We start from the raw sequence: 20336 nt of genomic DNA, 5'->3' as shown, positions 1-20336 counted from the left end.
GAGGGGGCCGCCAAAAATTGCACCCAGCAAAAATACAAATATATAAATTATTCTTTAAATTTTTTTGCTGGTTGAGTTTTTTTTGCGCCCCCCTCCTGTTCTTGTTTGTAATAAATAAAGGTGCAGTACTTTTTTATTTGGGGAGAGGGGGGCGCCGGGGGTGTCTATGCTTTTACCAACGCGTTCGTGTTTCCGGGTTCCTGTTTAGCGCTCTGATTGGCCACTGACCTACGCTAGTACGCCCCCTCGCTATGAGCGTAGCAGGACGCTGAAATGCAAATGCAATTTGCAAGTTTAAAGTGCTTAGAAATGCCGGTAAATGCCGGTAATTCATTATAGTTCATTGTAAAATAGCGACAGTAGTGTAATTATAACGGGCTCACGCGCGAACAAGAGGTTGGCCTGCTTGTTTGGCACCGGGGGCAGACTCAGAACACCCACCTCCAAACGCGATTAAATATTGTTTCAAATAAAAAGCGAAATACTATTATTTTGTGTCATGTTTCCAAATAAGATTGGCCACAACGAAATGCTTTCTACTTCAATTTGTTGGTTAGAATAGATTACCTCCGTTGAAACTTCACTGAGACTAAAAGTAAAAGACAGTCTTTTTTTTTTTACGCGGGTGGCGTAGTAACAGTCTATTGCTTGATCCATCTACAATATCACGATGGACCGTGCCATGTAACCTATGTATAGCCTGCCTATGTGATCAATAAAAACGCGAACTTGAATCCCATCATCATATTTATATGTTGTGTCTGTCCACTATGTGTGTTACTTTGTTATTTCCCCCCCCTATCTATGTAAAGCGACCTTGGGTCTCTTGAAAGGCGCTATATAAAATGAAGCTATTATTATTATTGTTATTATTATTATTATCACGTCTGTGCGCGGAGCTCACAAAAAAAATACTGTCTTTTACTTTTAGTCTCAGTGAAGTTTCAACGGAGGTAATCTATTCTAACCAACAAATTGAAGTAGAAAGCATTTCGTTGTGGCCAATCTTATTTGGAAACATGACGCACAAAATAATAGTATTTCGCTTTTTATTTGAAACAATATTTAATCGCGTTTGGAGGTGGGTGTTCTGCGTCTGCCCCCGGTGCCAAACAAGCAGGCCAACCTCTTGTTCGCGCGTGAGCCCGTTATAATTACACTACTGTCGCTATTTTACAATGAACTATAATGAATTACCGGCATTTCTAAGCACTTTAAACTTGAACTTGAGCGCACATAAAGTCACGCGGAAACCGCTGTTCCTGGAGGCAGTACTGTGATACGCATTTGCATTTCAGCGTCCTGCTACGCTCATAGCGAGGGGGGCGTACTAGCGTAGGTCAGTGGCCAATCGGAGCGCAAAACGGGAACCCGGAAACACGAACGCGTTGGTAAAAGCATAGACGCCGCCGGGGATGGAACTTAACCCTTTCACTGCCACACGACAGAAGGTTAACCCTTTACTATCACACAACCGACAGCGATGCTCCATCATTAGCATCATTAGCTCCGCATCCGCGGAGCTAATGATGCTAATGATGGAGCATCGCCGTCGATTGTGTGATAGTAAAGGGCTAACCTTCTGTATTGTCACAGTGAAAGGGTTAACCGGCTGTCGTGTGGCAGTGAAAGGGTTAACTAGGGCACCAAATGTGCTAGGCCCGGCCCTGGCCACAACAGTCCTCCAAGTAGCCCAGTCCAGTTTAATGACCAGGCCTAGGAACCTAGCCTGTGTGTGTATATGCATGTTGGGAGGGGGGGTTGTAATTCCATTAATTGTGATTTAATAATCGTGATCACAATATCAACTTTGAGCTTACTAATAGGTACTGTCCACATTATGGAGATAACATGGCTGCCCATAGATTCCAGGTGGTGACCGAAGATGCTCTTTGCTTTCTCTTGTGCATTTCAGGTGGACACCATGAGACGTCCATCTTCGTGGACAGCCGGGAGTTCTGGTTTGTGACCGCACCTACGCTGACCTTCGAGGAGGCCCGTCTCTATTGCAGTACGAATAACAGCACACTGGCCACGCCACAGAGTTTCACTGCTGCCAGACAGATCCACCAGGCCATAATGGAGGTGAGCCACTGGGCATGGTGTGGCACGGCTCAACCCTTGAACCCTTGCACTGAATAACCGTATGAGTCTCTTTTTTGAAATCTTTTGAGACTGATTGATTGATTGATTGATTGAAAATTGTATTAACAGATTGCAGAATGGGTACCGTACAATACAGTACAGCTCAATACACACAATTGTTAAGGGGATGCAGACCAGAGAGACTTTCGTCTTGTTTACCTCAGGGTACCTCATTTTCAATTCATCATAACATATATGACATACTGTACATGACATACAGATAGACAGTACTGCTACATTTATGACATACCAGACATACCGGAGGGGGGGGGGGGGGGGGGGGGGGGGTTGGGTGGGGTGGGAAACTGTACATTGGTGGTGGTGGGGTGGGGGGGGGTAACTGTACATTGGATTATCGACTAAGCCTTACTTGGTCCCAAGAAGAGGGTCTTGTGTATTATTGGGTTTAATAGGACATTTATTGTACATTGGAGGGGGTTGCGTTAGGACATTTACAGGGGCCAGTTTCGAATTGCAGTCTCTCGTAGGTGCTCTTTGAGAGTGGTTTTGAAAGTGGGTAGTGATTCACATTCCTTTACAGCTGTGGGTAGGGCATTCCACATTGATGTGGCATAATTGCGAAATGTGTTTAGTCCCTTGTCTGAGCCGAATCTGGGTTTAACATGATTTGTGGAGCTCCCTCTGGTGTTGTGATCGTGGTATTCACTGACCTTTGGGAAGTATTTTGACATGTACATGGGTACCTTAGTTGTGTATCTTGTAGACCAGGCCCATTGCAAGTTGCTGTACTCTGTCGTCTACTCTAAGCCATCCTAGGTTGTCAAAGTGGGCAGGGGTGAGGTGGGTTCTAAGAGTAAGGTCAAGCAGTAGTCTGACCAGTTTGTTTTGAGATGTTTGTAATTTTGTTTTTAGCGCCTTTGAGGTGCTTTGGTACCATGAGGTGCAAGCATAGTCGTAGTACCCTTGAATGAGTGCTCCTGCCAGAGTCTTCAGGGTATTCTTGTTTACCAGAGAGGAGATCCGGTACAAGAATCGAGTTCGTTGGTTGGCTTTTTTTTTATTACATTGGATGCCATTTTGTCACAGGAAAGATTTGCCTCTAGGATGGAACCTAGGTATGTAATTTCATCTTTCCTTGTGACAATATTGTCACCCACTGTAACTGAGAAGCCGTCGGTCTTGCTGAGTTTGTTATTTGAACCGAAGAGAATGGACTCTGTTTTACCCAGGTGTCATGATAGTTTGTTATCAGCGAGCCAGATGCAGATTTTGCCTAGTTCTTTGCAGTTGTGAAGTTGATCTAAATCATCTGGTGTGTGAACGATACGATATTTGCCGATATCACAAAGTCTGCTACGATACGATTCGATTCAGGTGCCCATATCATATGCCCATTTAACACAATCGGTAACATTTAGATCAACTCAAAAAAGGCAACAAAAATATAATTTGCCATTTTTATTTTTGAGCTCTTCCAGACATTTAAATGAAAAACAATAGTTTTAATACAAATAGACCTCCTGTTCACTGTAAAGTGCCACGTTTTGATATATTGAGCTTTAAACTTTAAGCTCCATAAAACCCCTCCCTACCTCCCTCTCCAAAACCGTTCCTACAACACATTTTTTTATGATTCATGATCATGTATACATTTATTATGGATTATATCTTTTATGTTTAAATATCAACATTATCTGTCCATCCTCGGTAAATACTATCAAACTCCTCTAACCTCATCTGGTCTTTCCAAAGACCAGATATGGGATGCGAACGAGCACACGCAGAAAGGGAGAATGGCTTAAAGCAGAATATTTCAGCTAATGAAGTTAAATGTTTATTATCATCAACTATCTAGTTTGTTTTTATAGTGTAACGTTTTGCTAATTATTAATTTGATAATTAAATCGATGTATCGATCTGGATCGATGTATCGTCCCGTCCCACCCCTAGTAGATGGGGTTTACAAAGATTTAAAATCTATCAAATAGAGGGGTTTTTACTAAAGGACATGAACTTCCTTTTGCCCTACATTACATTTGCAGTTTTGTTGGTGTTTGGTGTTTTTTTTTTTTTTTTTTGAAACTTAAAGGGATAGTTCAGATTTGTGGAACTTTTTCCTATTTGCTACTTAACAGTGTTGATTGGTAGAATCCTTTCAGCACAATCCATGTTGTTCCTCATACTAACTCTGCTTAGTTAGCCACACAAACCAATGTGAATGGGGTCAAGCTCTGTATAACCTGGCTGAAGACTGAAATCTACTCCACAGTGCACACAAAGTAGATTTCAGTTGTTTTCAGTCAGCTTGTACACCAATCAACAGCATCATTGGTACAGTAAGTAGCAAATAGGGCTAGGGTTCCAAAAATCTAAACTATCCCTTTTAATGAATCACTTCTAAGCACGTAGAAGTTACAATAGCTTGTAGTATGTCCCTACTTACAACAGCGTGTGTGTGTGTGTGTGTGTGTGTGTGTGTGTGTGTGTGTGTGAGAGAGAGAGACTATTATGTTCTGTTGCTATAAAATGCTTCAAATTGTCTCCTATATGCTGGACTGAGATGTTTGCTATTATTTAACAGAGGTCAAACTTTCCCAAACAAAGCTGGTGGGCAGACATGAGACAACCTGGACGTTTCTTCCCTTTGACGTAAGGCCACACACACACACACGCATACACACACATACACACACACACACACATGCACACACCCACACACACACACACGCATACACACACACGCATACACACACGCATACACACACACGCATACACATGCACACACGCATATTACCCAAAATGTTAGAACTGTTGTTGTTGTTGTTGTTGTTATTGTCAAACAATGCTGGTCCAATCAACCAGCTCCAGATCCCTCCGCTCAAACAAACCAAATCTGCCTAAAAATCCCCCACACAAGACTGATGACAAAGGGAAACCGGGCTTTCGCAGTCGCAGCACCGACCCTCTGGAACAAGCTCCCACTCAACCTGAAATCTGCAAGCACCCTACGGACCTTTAAGGCCATGCTCAAAAACCCACCTATTCGCCATAAACATTCCATGAGCTATTTTTTTGTATTGTTGTATGTGTGGTGTACTATGTCTGTCTGTTCTCTATCTGATTGGTTGGACTGCCTGTATTTTCTTCAGTTTTTTCGTTTTGTTCCTGTCTTTTTTGTTTGTTTTCTCTTTCTCTCCCGGGATGCGCCCCGGACCGATATAACTATACATCTCTTCGGTTCAAATAACAAACTCAGCAAGACCGACGGCTTCTCGGTTACAGTGGGTGACAATATTATCACAAGGAAAGATGAAATTACCTACCTGGGTTCCATCCTAGAGGCTAATCTTTCCTGTGACAAAATGGCATCCAATGTAATAAAAAAAAGTCAACCAACGAACGCGATTCTTGTACCGGATCTCCTCTCTGGTAAACAAGAATACCCTGAAGACTCTAGCAGGAGCACTCATTCAAGGGTACTACGACTATGCTTGCACCTCATGGTACCAAAGCACCTCAAAGGCACTAAAAAACAAATTACAAACATCTCAAAACAAGCTAGTCAGACTACTACTTGACCTGACTCCTAGAACCCACCTCACCCCTGCCCACTTTGACAACCTAGGATGGCTTAGAGTAGACGACAGAGTACAGCAACTTGCAATGGGCCTGGTCTACAAGATACACTACGCGACCAAGGTACCCATGTACATGTCAAAATACTTCCCAAAGGTCACAACACCAGAGGGAGCTCCACAAATCATGTAAAACCCAGATTCGGCTCAAACAAGGGACTAAACACGTTTCGCAATTATGCCACATCAATGTGGAACGCCCTACCTAAAGCTGTAAAGGAATGTGAATCACTACCCACTTTCAAAAACACTCTCAAAAAACACCTACGTGAGGCTGCAATTCGAAACTGGCCCCTACAAATGTCCTAACCTAGTTGTACAGTAAATGACCAAGTAAGGCTTTGTCAATATTCCCCCCCCCCCCCCCCCCCCCCCCCCCCCCCCCCCCCCCCCCCCCCCCCCCCCCCCCCCCCCCCCCACCCCCCAACCTCCAATGTACAGCCCTCACCCAACCCCCACCCAACCAACCTCCTCCAATGTACAGTTTCTACGCCAAATGTATATACACTCCTTTTCTGGACACTTTTGTATCACAAACAGTACTGTATTTGCAAATCTGATATGTCATAAATGTATAGATGTAGCAGTACTGTCTATCTGTATGTCATGTATGTCATATATGTTATGATGAATTGAAAATGGGGGACCCTGATGTAAACAAGACGAAAGTCTTTCTCTGGTCTGCATCCCCTTAACAATTGTGTGTATTGAGCTGTACTGTACTGTACCCATTCTGCAATCTGTTAATAAACTTTTCAATCAATCAATCAATTGAGGGGCGCAATATAAATAAATGTATCATATTTATCACTAAAGCCCTTTGATCTCTATCTCCCGGGATATCGAAATTTAAGCCATTTCAGATATCCAATCTGCTTCCTTGAAGATATTGCATAATGTGCTCTGGGTACCGTGATTGGCCCATCAGTCACATCTAGCCGAGTGGTGTAAGGACAATCAAGCATCTATATAGTGTCTAGTGAACAGAAGGCCACGCCCCTCAGCCTACTACTAGCAGTTGGCAGTGCTCTGAGAGGGTGCACTAAAACTGTTATCAACCAAATCAAATGATGCATCTGAAAATTATACTCATGACATTAACATCCCACAATAAGCAATTTATGACTTAATTATGAAATCATTGTACTGGATGTTCAAACACAATGCTATTTGCGACGTATATCTTGAGTGAATTTAGAGACGCCAAGTACAGTTGACTGAAGGAATACATTGTTTATCTTCCAGATTTACTCAGATGCACTTCTATCACTCTGCCTTCCTGGGCAGGTGCACGTCTCTAAGTCCTGAAAACATCTTCCCAGGTGAACAAACACACCTCTTTGTTTATTATAGTAGCAGTTTCCATAACAAGTTAAAGGAACACACCAACTTTTGGGGAAATTCGCTTATCTGCCATCTACCCTGGAGTTAGACAAGCGGATACATGCCCTTTTCTTTTCTGTGCATGCATTAGGCTTAGGGAACAGCCGCACCGTTAGCCTAGCTTAGCATCATTCACTGGAAGTAGGTGTGCCAGTGTAGCCTAGTTCCCAACAGTCACGAAATACACTCTTAAATACAACTCCAAAAACGTTCCTGTAAACATGTTGTGACCTAGAAAAAAAAAGAATTTAGACATTTTCGTTTTCTAAGCAGATATATACTCGTTTTTGCCGAACCACTGCTGCCTGGGCACAGTGATTTCATCACCTCAAAAGCCCAATTTTAAAAAAATCTGCTTTTCTAACTCCAGGGTAGATGGCAAATAAGCGAATTTCCCAAAAGGTTGGCGTGTTCCTTTAAGAAGGTGCTCGTTGGGGCAGGATAGAGGATATAAACATGTCAAGGACCAAGGCAAGGCAGAAAAATGTCGTACAGCCTTTATTTAATGGCTAGTTCATGATTGGGGCAACATGACGGTGGCTCAGGAGCTAGAGCGGTCGTCTGGTAATCTGAAGGTTCCCTGGTTCGATCCTAGCTCCTCCTTGGCGGCATGTCAAAGTGTCCTTGAGGAAGACACTTAACCCCTAACTGCTCCTGATGAGCAGGTTGGCACCTTGCATGGTCGTCTGTGTGTGAGTGAGTGGGTGAATGTGAGGCATAAGTTGTAAAGCACTTTAGATAAAAGCACTATAGAAATGCAGTCCATTTACCAGGCTTTAACAATGAAAATAGCCAACATGTGTCAGCCTAAAGGCTTTCATCAGGGCAGAGAACATGGTTATATTGTTATTTACATTATATCCTGTTGTCCTTAAAACATTTAATGTACATTACTTAATTTGATTATGGATGTTCAGTGATTATGTCAGAAATGCTTATTGTCTCACTCACTCTCACACACACACACACACACATACATACATACATACATACATACATACATACATACATACATACATACATACATACATACATACATATACACACACACACACACACACATCTCTCTCTCTCTCCCGTATCCTCCCTTACAGAGTATGAGTACAGCTGTGAGCGGCGGCTGCCCTTTGTGTGCGAGACTCACAACATCACGTCTGTAGAGAGGAACCCTGGGGGGGGTCACCCTGGAGCCCTGCCCTGTGGAAACGGCTCCCTGGCTTTCAGAGACAAGGTCTGGCTCTCCAGCACCACCTGCTGGTGGTCATCAGATGGTGGAACCTCTTTTTAATAAATTCCTGTTATAGATGTGAAGCACCTCATAGACCGGCAACGTCACTAACTCCCTCACTCACTCACTCACTCACTCACTCGCATGTCATTCATTCATTCACTCACTCGTGGTTAGTCACTCTGCCTCTAGTGGCGGTGCACAAGCATGGCACTTTGTGTAAGAGTGCTTTGCATCTATGATACTGTGGGCCAGATTTACAAATGTGAGAAGCGCAGGGCAAACTGCAAGGCACTCATTCCTAATTCACAAAAGCAGCATCTATGACCGGTGATGTCACTAACTCACTCAGTAACTTGCGGTTATACTAGGATCCCATAGTTGTCAACAAAAAAAGCGAGTGGAGAGAAACCAGAGTGAGTGAAATCCCTGTATGTTGTCGCAAGACGTTGCTCAAAATAGTTGACTAGAGAGTCCATCACACGTACTGCATAGATAGACAAATCCCAAGTCGATCAGCACTTTCTCAGCCGAGCTATAGTAACTTTTTCGACACCTACTCCCCAAACTGCAAGCGCAGATTGATAAACCTAGACATTGGACAATCCAGAGACTCCGTGGGCAATCTGTGCATGCGCATGGGGAGTAGGTGCTGAAAACGTGACTATAGCTTGGCCGAGAAAGTTCAGATCGACTTGGGATTGGTCTCTCCGTGTTCAGGAGACTCAGGTGTATAAAGGTCTATTGGATCATGTCTCCAGCACCCCCACAGCTGTAGCTACAACCACTTACGTCAAGGCTCTCATCCACATTCATTCATTTTCTCCCCCACTCTCTCTCCGATGATTTCAGAATGTTGCGTTGGTCTATAAGTGATTATTTTTGTAAAGTTTTGGTTACATTTGAACTGATAGGCACACCCGCATTTCGCCTAATAAGGAGGAAATTAGCGGACACAAATTAGTTTGTCGTCACTAGTGGGCCCTTAGCGTTAGCCGCTCTGCCCCTAGTGGCAGCTCACAGGAAATGCGCTGTCAGGAAGTGCCCGAGGACACCAGTGTATCTTTCACACACCCTGTTTCCTTAGGGGATTCTAATACTGGCCTGTCTTTTCTTCCAGTGCTACACCTTGCTGAAGCCCAGCGTAGAAATGTCATTCGGCAGCGCTAATGAGAGATGCCATTCCTTGAGGGGAAGTCTGGTCACCATCTCTGACCAAGTAGAGCAAGGTGAGGGTACTTCCACAGCTGTGCTTCTGGTATAAAACACATGGTGTACTACTACTAACCCAGATGTACGACTACTAACCCAAGTCAAACTCATCCTATCTTGTCAACCTTTCAACCACTTAATTCTATTATTCTTTATTTCTTTTACCTTTTTAGTTTATGAAGAACACATTCTTACTTGCATGAATTCTTACATTCACTGTTAGATAGTGAATACAGTTATTATGACAAACACTCTGAGAACAAGAGTACCATTGTGTGTTTGTGTGTGTATTTCTGCAGACTTTGTCACCTCCCTCTTGCTGCAGCTGCCTGACATTCAGAAGACTTGGATTGGCCTGAAGCTCAAGATGGAGGAGCCAGAGTGGGTGGATGAGACCCCAGTCACCTTTCTCAACCTGAACCCCCTGCTTCATGGCCTGTTCAGGCCTGTACGAATCAATGTAGGTGCATTCTCCCTTCATATATATAGAAATTGAACACATGCTAAAAGTTGTCCATATCTCCATTTGATTTCGTACCTAAACAGTGCAGAAAGGACAGGGAGACCAAGCACTCAAAAGTATCAGATGGTGAACTCCAGAGGATGAGGTAGTGAACTCCAGAGGATGAGGTAGTGAATAAAAGGTGCTCTTGAGGTCAATTGCTCTGACCGCGTACGAGCACACACACACACACACACACACACACACACACACACACACACACACACACACACACACACAGAGAGAGGACGTCCATTCCAATTTTCAGGCTCCTTGGGCAAAGACTGCAGGCGCTAGAGGGTGGGGACACTTTTGTGGACCAGGCAACCAACAGAGCGAGCTATAAAGCTGCTGGTTGCAGCTAAAAACTATGAAACCGAAAAGGGATTCCATAAAGGCTGACTTAAGGCACACACTAAAAGCCTTCATTAAGGCACACACTAAAAGCCTTCATTAAGGCACACACTAAAAGCCTTCATTAAGGCACACACTAAAAGCCTTCATGAACAATAGTGCATGTTGAGGTAAAGGACGCTGAGCAGTTTCAACCCCAGTGTCCAATCAACTTCCTGCTACTTTGTTCCAGCTACATCAGTAGTTACAATCTGAGTTTCTATGGCCTACTGTTAAGTTGTAGCTGGTACTCTTTACTCGAGACGTACTTTTTCGTACCCACATACTTTTTCGTACCCACAATATAATTTTAAACTAGTAGATTTAAACTATTTTTAAATGACTAGATTTAAAGATCTGTGTTGCACCAGTTGTGATTGGAGGATCAAGAAAAGAGGGCAAGGCTTGAGATAGGTCCATTTGAATCCCTCCCATTAATCATCTTGTAAATACATGGGACAGTGGCACAAGCATGCATTGGAAAAGCCACCTCAGAGAGTTATTGTTGAGAAGCAGTGCTAGCCCTACAGTAATCCTTACTCCCTCTGCTGGTCTGAACTGTCTTGGCAAGTGTCACAGGAGCCTACTATCATTCCCACAGGAAGATATAATCCAATACTGTGTAACTAGTAGTACTATGTAATCTCAGCACAAATGTGTCATATCTAACCTTTTCATAGATGTTCATTCCATTGCCCTGCATCATGGTGGCAAAGGAACTGGCCATTTGTGATTTATAGCAAGTACTAGTTCACACCTTTTTTTTGTACTACATATTTTGCACTGAGGTGTTTTTTTGCATGATGTTCTTGATGCTCAAGGCATTCTTATTTAAGTGCATCAGCTACCAGTTTTGGTTTGGCAGAACAGATATAGGACATGGTTATACTCTGCTACATTCTCGCCCTTTCAGTTGGATTCATAAATACAAAAATTATCATAAATACAATACATTTAGGCTTCACTGGCTTTTCAACACATAACCATCATCCTACCTTGGGCTTATCATGACCAATGATGTTATTTCCAAGGATCATGACATGCCCTGGCAGCACATCACCCCCACCCTCATCCACCTCCACTGGCTCCCGGTCAAGTCCCATATCTCATCCTCCTCCTTGCCTACAAATCCCTCCATGCCCCCATCTGACCTCCTACACCGCCTCCCGGAGGCTGCGATCATCGGACACAGATATGCTCTCCATCCCCCACACCCGCCTACAAACTATTATATTGGGGACAGAGCCTTCAGCGTGGCGGCCCCCACCCTCTGGAACTCTCTCCTGGCTGAGATCCACTCTGCCACATCCTAGGACTCCTGACGGCCCTGAAAACCTACCTGTTCACGAAGGCCTACGGCCTCTAGTCGTCTCCCTGTCCTTTATTGTAATTATGATACCTTTTTATCTTAGGTGTCTTTTTTTTGTTGCTTTGTAAAGCATCCTTGGGTTTCTTGAAAGGTGCTATATAAATCCAAGCTATTATTATTATTATTATTATTATTATTATTATTATTATTATTATTATTATTATTATTATTAACACTTTCCGTGGCAGCAGGGGGAGCCAAAAATAGCGCTTGAGTGCCAGCGCTGTAGTCAATAGGAGGGCGATCACATTTGCGAACACATAAACTATATCTTAAATTATGGCTGTGTCTAATACGCCCGTCGCTTATCAATGACTTGTTTGCAGTCAACATTGTCGAAATGGATTGTTTTTTAATCGGTTAATTTCCGTTTTATACCATTTTGAAAAACGCTAGTTTTTTTTAAACTTCCAGAAAAAAAAATTAAGATTCTGCAGGAATCGCGCTTTACTGGAATACACAAAACACGTTGTCATTTTTCGGCCCATTTATGAATCGTTTCAAATAAACACTAGATTATCGATAGTATATGTGTACTTATGCACGCTAGAGAAGCGGGCTGAAAAATCGATTATCTTATTTCCTGATCAGCACACACACTCACAGCCACACACACACATATGGGACACGCTGGTATTTTCCCCGTTCAAACTCGGACAGAGTCCCAGTGGTAACGTGAGGCTAGATCGATGAAAAATTTATGGAAATCGATAATTACAAAAATAGCGATTAAATAACGATTTCTCGTTCCTGGCACTCAACGCATGGCATGAACTAATGAGATTTCTTGTGGCTGGCACTCAAAGTGTTAAGATTAGAACATAAATAAATTTTGTGGAGAAAACATAATGATTTTGTCCAAAATAAAGTACTTAATTGAAATCAGTGATTGTTTTGTCTAGATCAGGGGTCTAAAACTCAAACTCAATTGCGGCCCGCTGGATGATATTTTGCGGCCCCCCAGATGATTTCCACCAAAAAAATAAATAAATAAAAAAGATTTCAGATTTTTTTATTTTTATTTTTTCTTTGCCGTCATGTCATCACACACACTGCCATTTAAAGGGTACAAATAAAATGAAGTCTTTGTAACCCAAAATCTCTTGGTGGGGGACCCCCCCGCTTAAAAAGTGGCCTGACTGGGGCTATATTTCGCACTATATTTCCTGGCCTGAATGATTTCCCCAGTCTGGCCCTGGTTAAAAGCCTCCAATGCTTATTAGTGTGTGTGCGTTTGAACGTTTGCATGTTTCAACCATACATTTCCATAAAAATAAATACTTAACCCTTTTTGTGTGGAATATTTGATGCGGCCCAGCCTCACCCAGACTCTACCTCCAGCGGCCCCCAGGTAAATTGAGTTTGAGACCCCTGGTCTAGATCAATGTTATTCATATACATTCTTGTCCAGATCAATGTGAGGTGTATTCATATACATTCTTGTCCAGATCAATGTGAGGTGTATTCATATACATTCTTGTCTAGATCAATGTGAGGTATATTCTTTTTTTTTATCCACTTTTTCTCCCATTTTCTATTTTTCTCCCATCCCAATTTTCATATCGTCCAATTCAACTCTCCCCTGTCTTCGAACGCTGTTTCTTGCCTCCCACAAGCCGGCTGCAATGTGGACTAAGTCATACATAGCACGAGTCCCCTCCGATACTCGAGGTAACAGCCATCGCATCTTTTCACCTGCGCGGCTCGATCTTTCAGCGTCGGGGGTCTGGGCTTTGGAGGGGCCCCGCCCCCGTCGCTTCTTGATTCTACTGCGCAGGCGCACCAACCGACCTGTAGGAGTCGCTGTCCACAACGCCCGATCCCCACCCTTCAGTTTCCCTCCCCGTAATACGGCCAATGTGTATTACTGTGGACGACCAGCTAAACTGAAAGCAATGTGGAGAGCGGGGCTCGAACAGGAGGCATCCTGTTCGAGCCTAGTCTCCAGCATTCGTTGCGAGCGCCTTGCCCTCTGCGCCATGTAGCCGCCCCTAATATGAGGTATATTCATAGACATTCTTGTCTAGATCAATGTGAGGTGTATTCATATACATTCTTGAGGGGTTTGATCAGTAGATGGAACGTAAGCTATTTGGAATTTTCTTAGATATTCAGTTTTACTGCAGTGTTCACAAACCTTACCAAGATAAAGAAACATTTTGCAGCCACTTAAATACAGCAAATATCTTTGAAAACGTATATATTTACCTTTTTTCTAGTGCTAGTCCTTGTATCAAGAGCTCAGTCAATCAGCTGAGAATGCAATAGCATGTCTCCAATGTTATTTCTTCTTTTTGGTGGTGGGGCAACCCATTTGTTGATGTTTGGATCACTGAGTGGACCTTTAACCCTTTCACTGCCACACTACAGAAGGTTAACCCTTTACTATCACGGTAACCGTCGGTAGTGTGATAGTAAAGGGTTAACCATTTGGTAGTGTGGCAGTGAAGTTCACTGAAGTTCACTGAAGTTACAGTAACAGTACTTCTGCTTGTTGGTATAATTCTGCTCATGTTCCACTTTTATTTGGTTCCTCTTTAGTATGGCGACAGTGGTTCAGGGCAGGGCCGGACTGGGGAAATAATTCATACCGGGAGATATAGCGCGAAATATAGCCCCAATCAGGCCACTTTTTAAGCGGGGGTCTGGGGGTCCCCCACCCGGAAGATTTTAGTTACAAAGACTTAATTTCCTGCATTCTGGTGAATTTTAGTGCATGTGAATCAGAAACTAATGAGCCAACAATTGCTTAGTACAATGTACTGCTATGAACCTCAAATAAAACTGTTGTGGCACTAGCAATGGTACTCTCTCCACCTTCAAAAAGAAAAAAGCAAGAGCACAACATATTTTTCTATTTACTATTATAATACAGTTAACCACTCTCTCCACCTATTCAAACAAGTCAAGAGCACAATACCATATTCACTTTACTGATGCACTACCCATCAACAGTTAAAATAGCCCTTTACACAAACATTAAATAACAGACCTTTCATTACAATACTATAATAACAGTAGCCACTGCCAGAATAGTGACGCATGTATCACGTGTGGTGAGCACACGCATGCATGCACAACGAAGACAGAAGATTGCGTTGTCTCAATCATTTTAACTATAAAATTAGCTCAAAGTATGAGCTCACTGACTGAAATTTCCAACAAAAAGCATCAATTGTCAAATAATATTGATCACATTAACTAGACTAGATGTTTTTGAGGAAATTAGAAAGGGAACAACAACTTAACCCTTGTGTCTGATCAGATTCTTATTTGTTTGATAACTTTGCAGTGATTATGTTTGTAGCCAATGTGGCAAAGGTGTGTAATCTTTGAATTATCTTGGAATTATTTTGACTCTCTCTTTCATAAATTGTTTATTCAACTTCAGCCCCAATCATAACCACCACATATTGTTTTTTGTAATGTCAGATTTAACAACTCCTTTTGGGAGTGTGCCATCTGCCATTCCATTCGCCGCCTCCACTGTCAATCAGTTGTATCACCTGGTCCCGCCTCCACCAATCACAAGCGGCAGCACGGCTCCATTGTGTGTGTGTGTGTGTCCGTGTGAGGGAGAGAGAGTCAGATAGTTATCCAACTCTGTCGCAGACAGTGAAATCCTGGTTGTTCCCCACCCACCTGGTTATCTAAACTATCGCGCCGCGCCACCGCCACAACTAGAAACAATGGTCTGGCAAAAAAATAAAATTTTAATAAAAAAATATATATATATTTTTTTATATATAATATTTTTTTTTAATCTGTGCAGGCCAGGCCACCGGGAAAACTCCCGGTGCTCCCGATGGCCAGTCCGGGCCTGGTTCAGGGGGTAGAGCGGTCATCTGGTAACCGGAAGGTTCAGATTAAGACACTTAACCCCTAACCGCTCCGGATGAGCAGGTTGGCACCTCGCATGGTTGCCTCCACTGTGTGAGTGAATGGGTGAATGTGAGGCATAAGTTGGTAAGCGCTATATAAATGCAGTCCATAAATGAAGTCTATTTACTGGAGCTGCATGGAGAAGTGGGAAGGCTGACGGAATCTTTGACTAAATTAAAAATCTTTGCCATGGCCTAATCTGTGTGCATCTTCTTTTTTCCTTTGTTTCTTTGTGTCTGTGTGTATTTCTAGGCATTGGATCCAGAGAGTATGGAGCTGTGTGTATTTATCATCAATGACCCTAAATCTCCCATGATGGGTAGCTGGGATTATAACACCTGTTCCGAGAGGCAACCAGTGGCCATCTGCCAGCACCATGCAGGTACAGTATATCACTACCACCTCTAAAGCACTGACTGATTGATTGACTGAATTCATTACAGTTAAAAAATACATATACAGTTTCTCCGTAAGTAGCAGGCAGAATACAGGATATTCAGTAAGCTACTCCAACCCACAAGCATAAAACGCAGAACACCACAACACTTACATGAAGTACACATTTCCACACAAATAGACCGACTTTTCTGTTGTTCTATAGTCTACAAGCTGAATACATTTCCTATTTCATATAACCATTTCTATGGAGCTCTGGAGTGGCCATAGAGAAAAGATATATATATATATATATCAAGGCCACGTTTTACTACATTGAGCACTCAAAATTATATTGTGTGCGCACGAGATACAATTCATTCCCACATTTTGGTTAATTAGTTGGTACAAATGAGATAATTAAATAATTCCAGCTGCCACCTGCTTAAGACACCTGTTCTTGGTTTTAGATGTCTATAGATAGAGACTTTAATGAAGCTTTATTTTAGTTTGGGGATGAGTCATCAAGACATGTTGACAACACTTGCTACTACGGTATCTTAATCCAAGTATACCCACCGTGCTTAAAGAGGCACACAACTCATTCAAAATCAAAGTCAGCGTTATTGTCGCTTCTCATAATGTGCAAGACATACAGAGAAGTGACATTTAGTTTCCCCCTTCCCACGGTGTATATAAAAGAAAATAAGATCTAATATAAACATAAAGGAGGTTGAAATAGTCCAGTCCTATAGATATCTTGGATTATGTGTTCAACAAAGCCCAGTCTCGGCTTTTTCATTTGAGGAAACTTAGATCCTTCGACATCAGCAGGTCACTTCTCTATGTATTCTATCAAGGTATCCTAGCTAGTGTCCTGTTGAATGCTGTTCTCTGCTGGGGGGGGCAGCATCACGGTTTCTGACAAAAAACGTATAAATAAAATCATTAAAAATGCTGTCTCAGTGATTGGCCTTCCTCCTGATTCCCTAGAGAGCATCATAGCCAAGCGAACCAGAACTAAACTGAACACCATTTTATCTTTTGAAGGCCACCCACTGTTCAGTATTTTCGATGCTCTGTGAAGCTCATTCAGTGATAGATTGTTGATGCCTCAATGCTCTACTGAGCGATTGAGAAGGTCCTTTGTTCCTGCTGTGGTAAAACAAATTTAACAAACACTGATAGCACTGTGTTTAGAGGCTCTCCTATTGTGTTGTGTATCCTGTATTGTATCATGTAACTGTTTCTTTCATGTTTGTATATTTGTATTCGCTCTGGTGGCAAACCATGTTTCCCCTCTGGGATTAAGAAATAAACCATACCATATCAAAGTAACATATTACTTACTTACTCAGGGTTCCCACGGTACCTGGAAAACATGGAATTAATTTTCATTTTCCAGGTATGGAAAAGTCATGGAAACTGAGCAAAAGTGAACACTTACATGGAAATAGAAACAGTTGTCCTGGACATTTTTATTGGATGATGTGTAAAATAGTAATAAAATGAAACTATTGAGCACAAGATTAAGATGAGTTTATAAAAACCCTTTACATGTGAACAGCGTTTACTGTAGATATAAATGGATGATCCCATGTTGTAGAGCATGCTCTTGGAATCCTATATGGTATATTGGATGTTGGAATTTGATGCAGGCAACTTGGTGATATGGACTTTAAAAGTATAGTTTCGGGTTGGTGGACTTCAGGAATAATAACGTTACTCGCGATCTCAATAGAACGGTCAAATACATGCATTTCCCAGCCAACACGGGAGCCTTGATTGATTGATTGATTGAAACGTTTATTAACAGATTGCAGAATGGGTACAGTACAGTACAGCTCAATACATACAATTGTTAAGGGGATGCAGACCAGAGAAAGACTTTCGTCTTGTTTACATCAGGGTCCCCCATTTTCAATTAATAATAACATATATGACATACATGACATACAGATAGACAGTACTGCTACATCTATACATTTATGACATATCAGATTTGCAAATACAGTACTGTTTGTGATACAAAAGTGTCCAGAAAAGGAGTGTATATACATTTGGCGTAGAAACTGTACATTGGAGGAGGTTGGATGGGTGGGGTGGGGTTGGGTGGGTTGGGTGAGGGCTGTACATTGGAGGTGGGGGGGGGGGGGGGGGGGGGACACACACACACACATTTTACACTGTACATTAGAATACTGACAAAGCCTTACTTGGTCATTTACTGTACAACTAGGTTAGGACATTTGTAGGGGCCAGTTTCGAATTGCAGTCTCACGTAGGTGTTTTTTGAGAGTGTTTTTGAAAGTGGGTAGTGATTCACATTCCTTTACAGCTTTAGGTAGGGCGTTCCACATTGATGTGGCATAATTGCGAAACGTGTTTAGTCCCTTGTTTGAGCCGAATCTGGGTTTTACATGATTTGTGGAGCTCCCTCTGGTGTTGTGATCGTGGTATTCACTGACCTTTGGGAATTGAAACGTTTATTAACAGATTGCAGAATGGGTACAGTACAGTACAGCTCAATACATACAATTGTTAAGGGGATGCAGACCAGAGAAAGACTTTCGTCTTGTTTACATCAGGGTCCCCCATTTTCAATTAATAATAACATATATGACATACATGACATACAGATAGACAGTACTGCTACATCTATACATTTATGACATATCAGATTTGCAAATACAGTACTGTTTGTGATACAAAAGTGTCCAGAAAAGGAGTGTATATACATTTGGCGTAGAAACTGTACATTGGAGGAGGTTGGATGGGTGGGGTGGGGTTGGGTGGGTTGGGTGAGGGCTGTACATTGGAGGTGGGGGGGGGGGGGGGGGGGGACACACACACACACATTTTACACTGTACATTAGAATACTGACAAAGCCTTACTTGGTCATTTACTGTACAACTAGGTTAGGACATTTGTAGGGGCCAGTTTCGAATTGCAGTCTCACGTAGGTGTTTTTTGAGAGTGTTTTTGAAAGTGGGTAGTGATTCACATTCCTTTACAGCTTTAGGTAGGGCGTTCCACATTGATGTGGCATAATTGCGAAACGTGTTTAGTCCCTTGTTTGAGCCGAATCTGGGTTTTACATGATTTGTGGAGCTCCCTCTGGTGTTGTGATCGTGGTATTCACTGACCTTTGGGAAGTATTTTGACATGTACATGGGTACCTTGGTCGCGTAGTGTATCTTGTAGACCAGGCCCATTGCAAGTTGACATCTACAGTGAAACTTCTTATGCAAGTTTATCCTCAAATGTAAGTACTGTAGCTGTGTTTTAACTGTGTGGTAAACCTGGGTTTATCAATGTTAGTTAGTAAGCAGTGCAATCTTGCTAACTAGCTAGCAACTTGAGTTTGAGTTTGTTTTGAATTTGGATTTTGTTAATGATGCAAGCACATGGAGTGCAATCTTGCTAGCTAACATCCAGTTTGCTAACTAACTAGCTACTAGCTGTTGGCTAGCTTGCATTGCTACGTGTAGCTAACTACCAATACATTTGCACATTAGGCTGTGACATTACTTCTATACTAGTTGACATGAATAGTCTAGTCTTGATACATTTTGTAACATTCATTCTTATATCTACTTTTAGCTATTTTGTGATTTTTCGTTTTTTTTCTTAAAAAAGATTATACTACCAAATAGGAACATTTGGGGTGAGACATTTTTGAAAGATCATTGATCATGCCTAGACTGATTCTATACATCTATACTGTTAAGCTAGCTTACTAGTGGGGTTGCTGTACTGAGGAACCACAGGGGAACCTGCCTTATGTTTTCCCTTTTAGGTTCATTAGTTTGATTTACAAAATATTTTACAGAGTAAGAGTAGGCATACTACCCCTTCTACGTAAGACTCATAATCTAATAAGACTAATAATAAAGGAAAGGGGGAGGAGGAAGAGAAGAGGGGCGAAGATGAAAGAAGAGGAGGAGAAGAGAGTAGAGGATGACAGAGGAAAAGGGAGAAGAGTGGAGAGGAGTTGAGAAGAGTAGGAAGAGAAGACAGGAGTGGACACGAGGGGAGGTGTGGAGAGAAGAGGACAGGATGAGATAGGAGAGGAGTGGAAGAGAGAACAGATATCAATCCCAGTGCTCATGTGTTTCAAAGTTCCAGTTCAATAAATTGTTGTTCATCTACAGCTTGTTGCATTATTTCATGCATTGATATTATCAATAAGACATAATCTCTAAGCATTTACAATGTAGACTTGAAAATCAGGAGGTAGCATGGAAAAA

At 42.2% G+C, this 20336-nt stretch overlaps 1 protein-coding gene across 1 annotated transcript in view; it reads left to right on the top strand.

The window, feature by feature from the left end:
* The window catches only part of ly75 (lymphocyte antigen 75), a 109124-nt gene that overhangs the window by 67004 nt on the left and 21784 nt on the right, over positions 1 to 20336 (top strand). The window contains exons 18-24 of the mRNA XM_084337079.1: positions 1916 to 2085; positions 4688 to 4755; positions 6987 to 7063; positions 8219 to 8355; positions 9473 to 9581; positions 9864 to 10024; positions 15963 to 16092. Of these exons, the coding sequence (XP_084193205.1) occupies positions 1916 to 2085; positions 4688 to 4755; positions 6987 to 7063; positions 8219 to 8355; positions 9473 to 9581; positions 9864 to 10024; positions 15963 to 16092 (852 nt within the window). The remainder of the gene's footprint in view (positions 1 to 1915; positions 2086 to 4687; positions 4756 to 6986; positions 7064 to 8218; positions 8356 to 9472; positions 9582 to 9863; positions 10025 to 15962; positions 16093 to 20336) is intronic.

The sequence above is a fragment of the Notolepis coatsorum genome, assembly GCF_963971535.1.
Source record: "Notolepis coatsorum genome assembly, chromosome: 20".
Taxonomy (NCBI): Eukaryota; Metazoa; Chordata; class Actinopteri; order Aulopiformes; family Paralepididae; genus Notolepis; species Notolepis coatsorum.
This window is presented reverse-complemented; position numbering and strand designations above follow the sequence as displayed.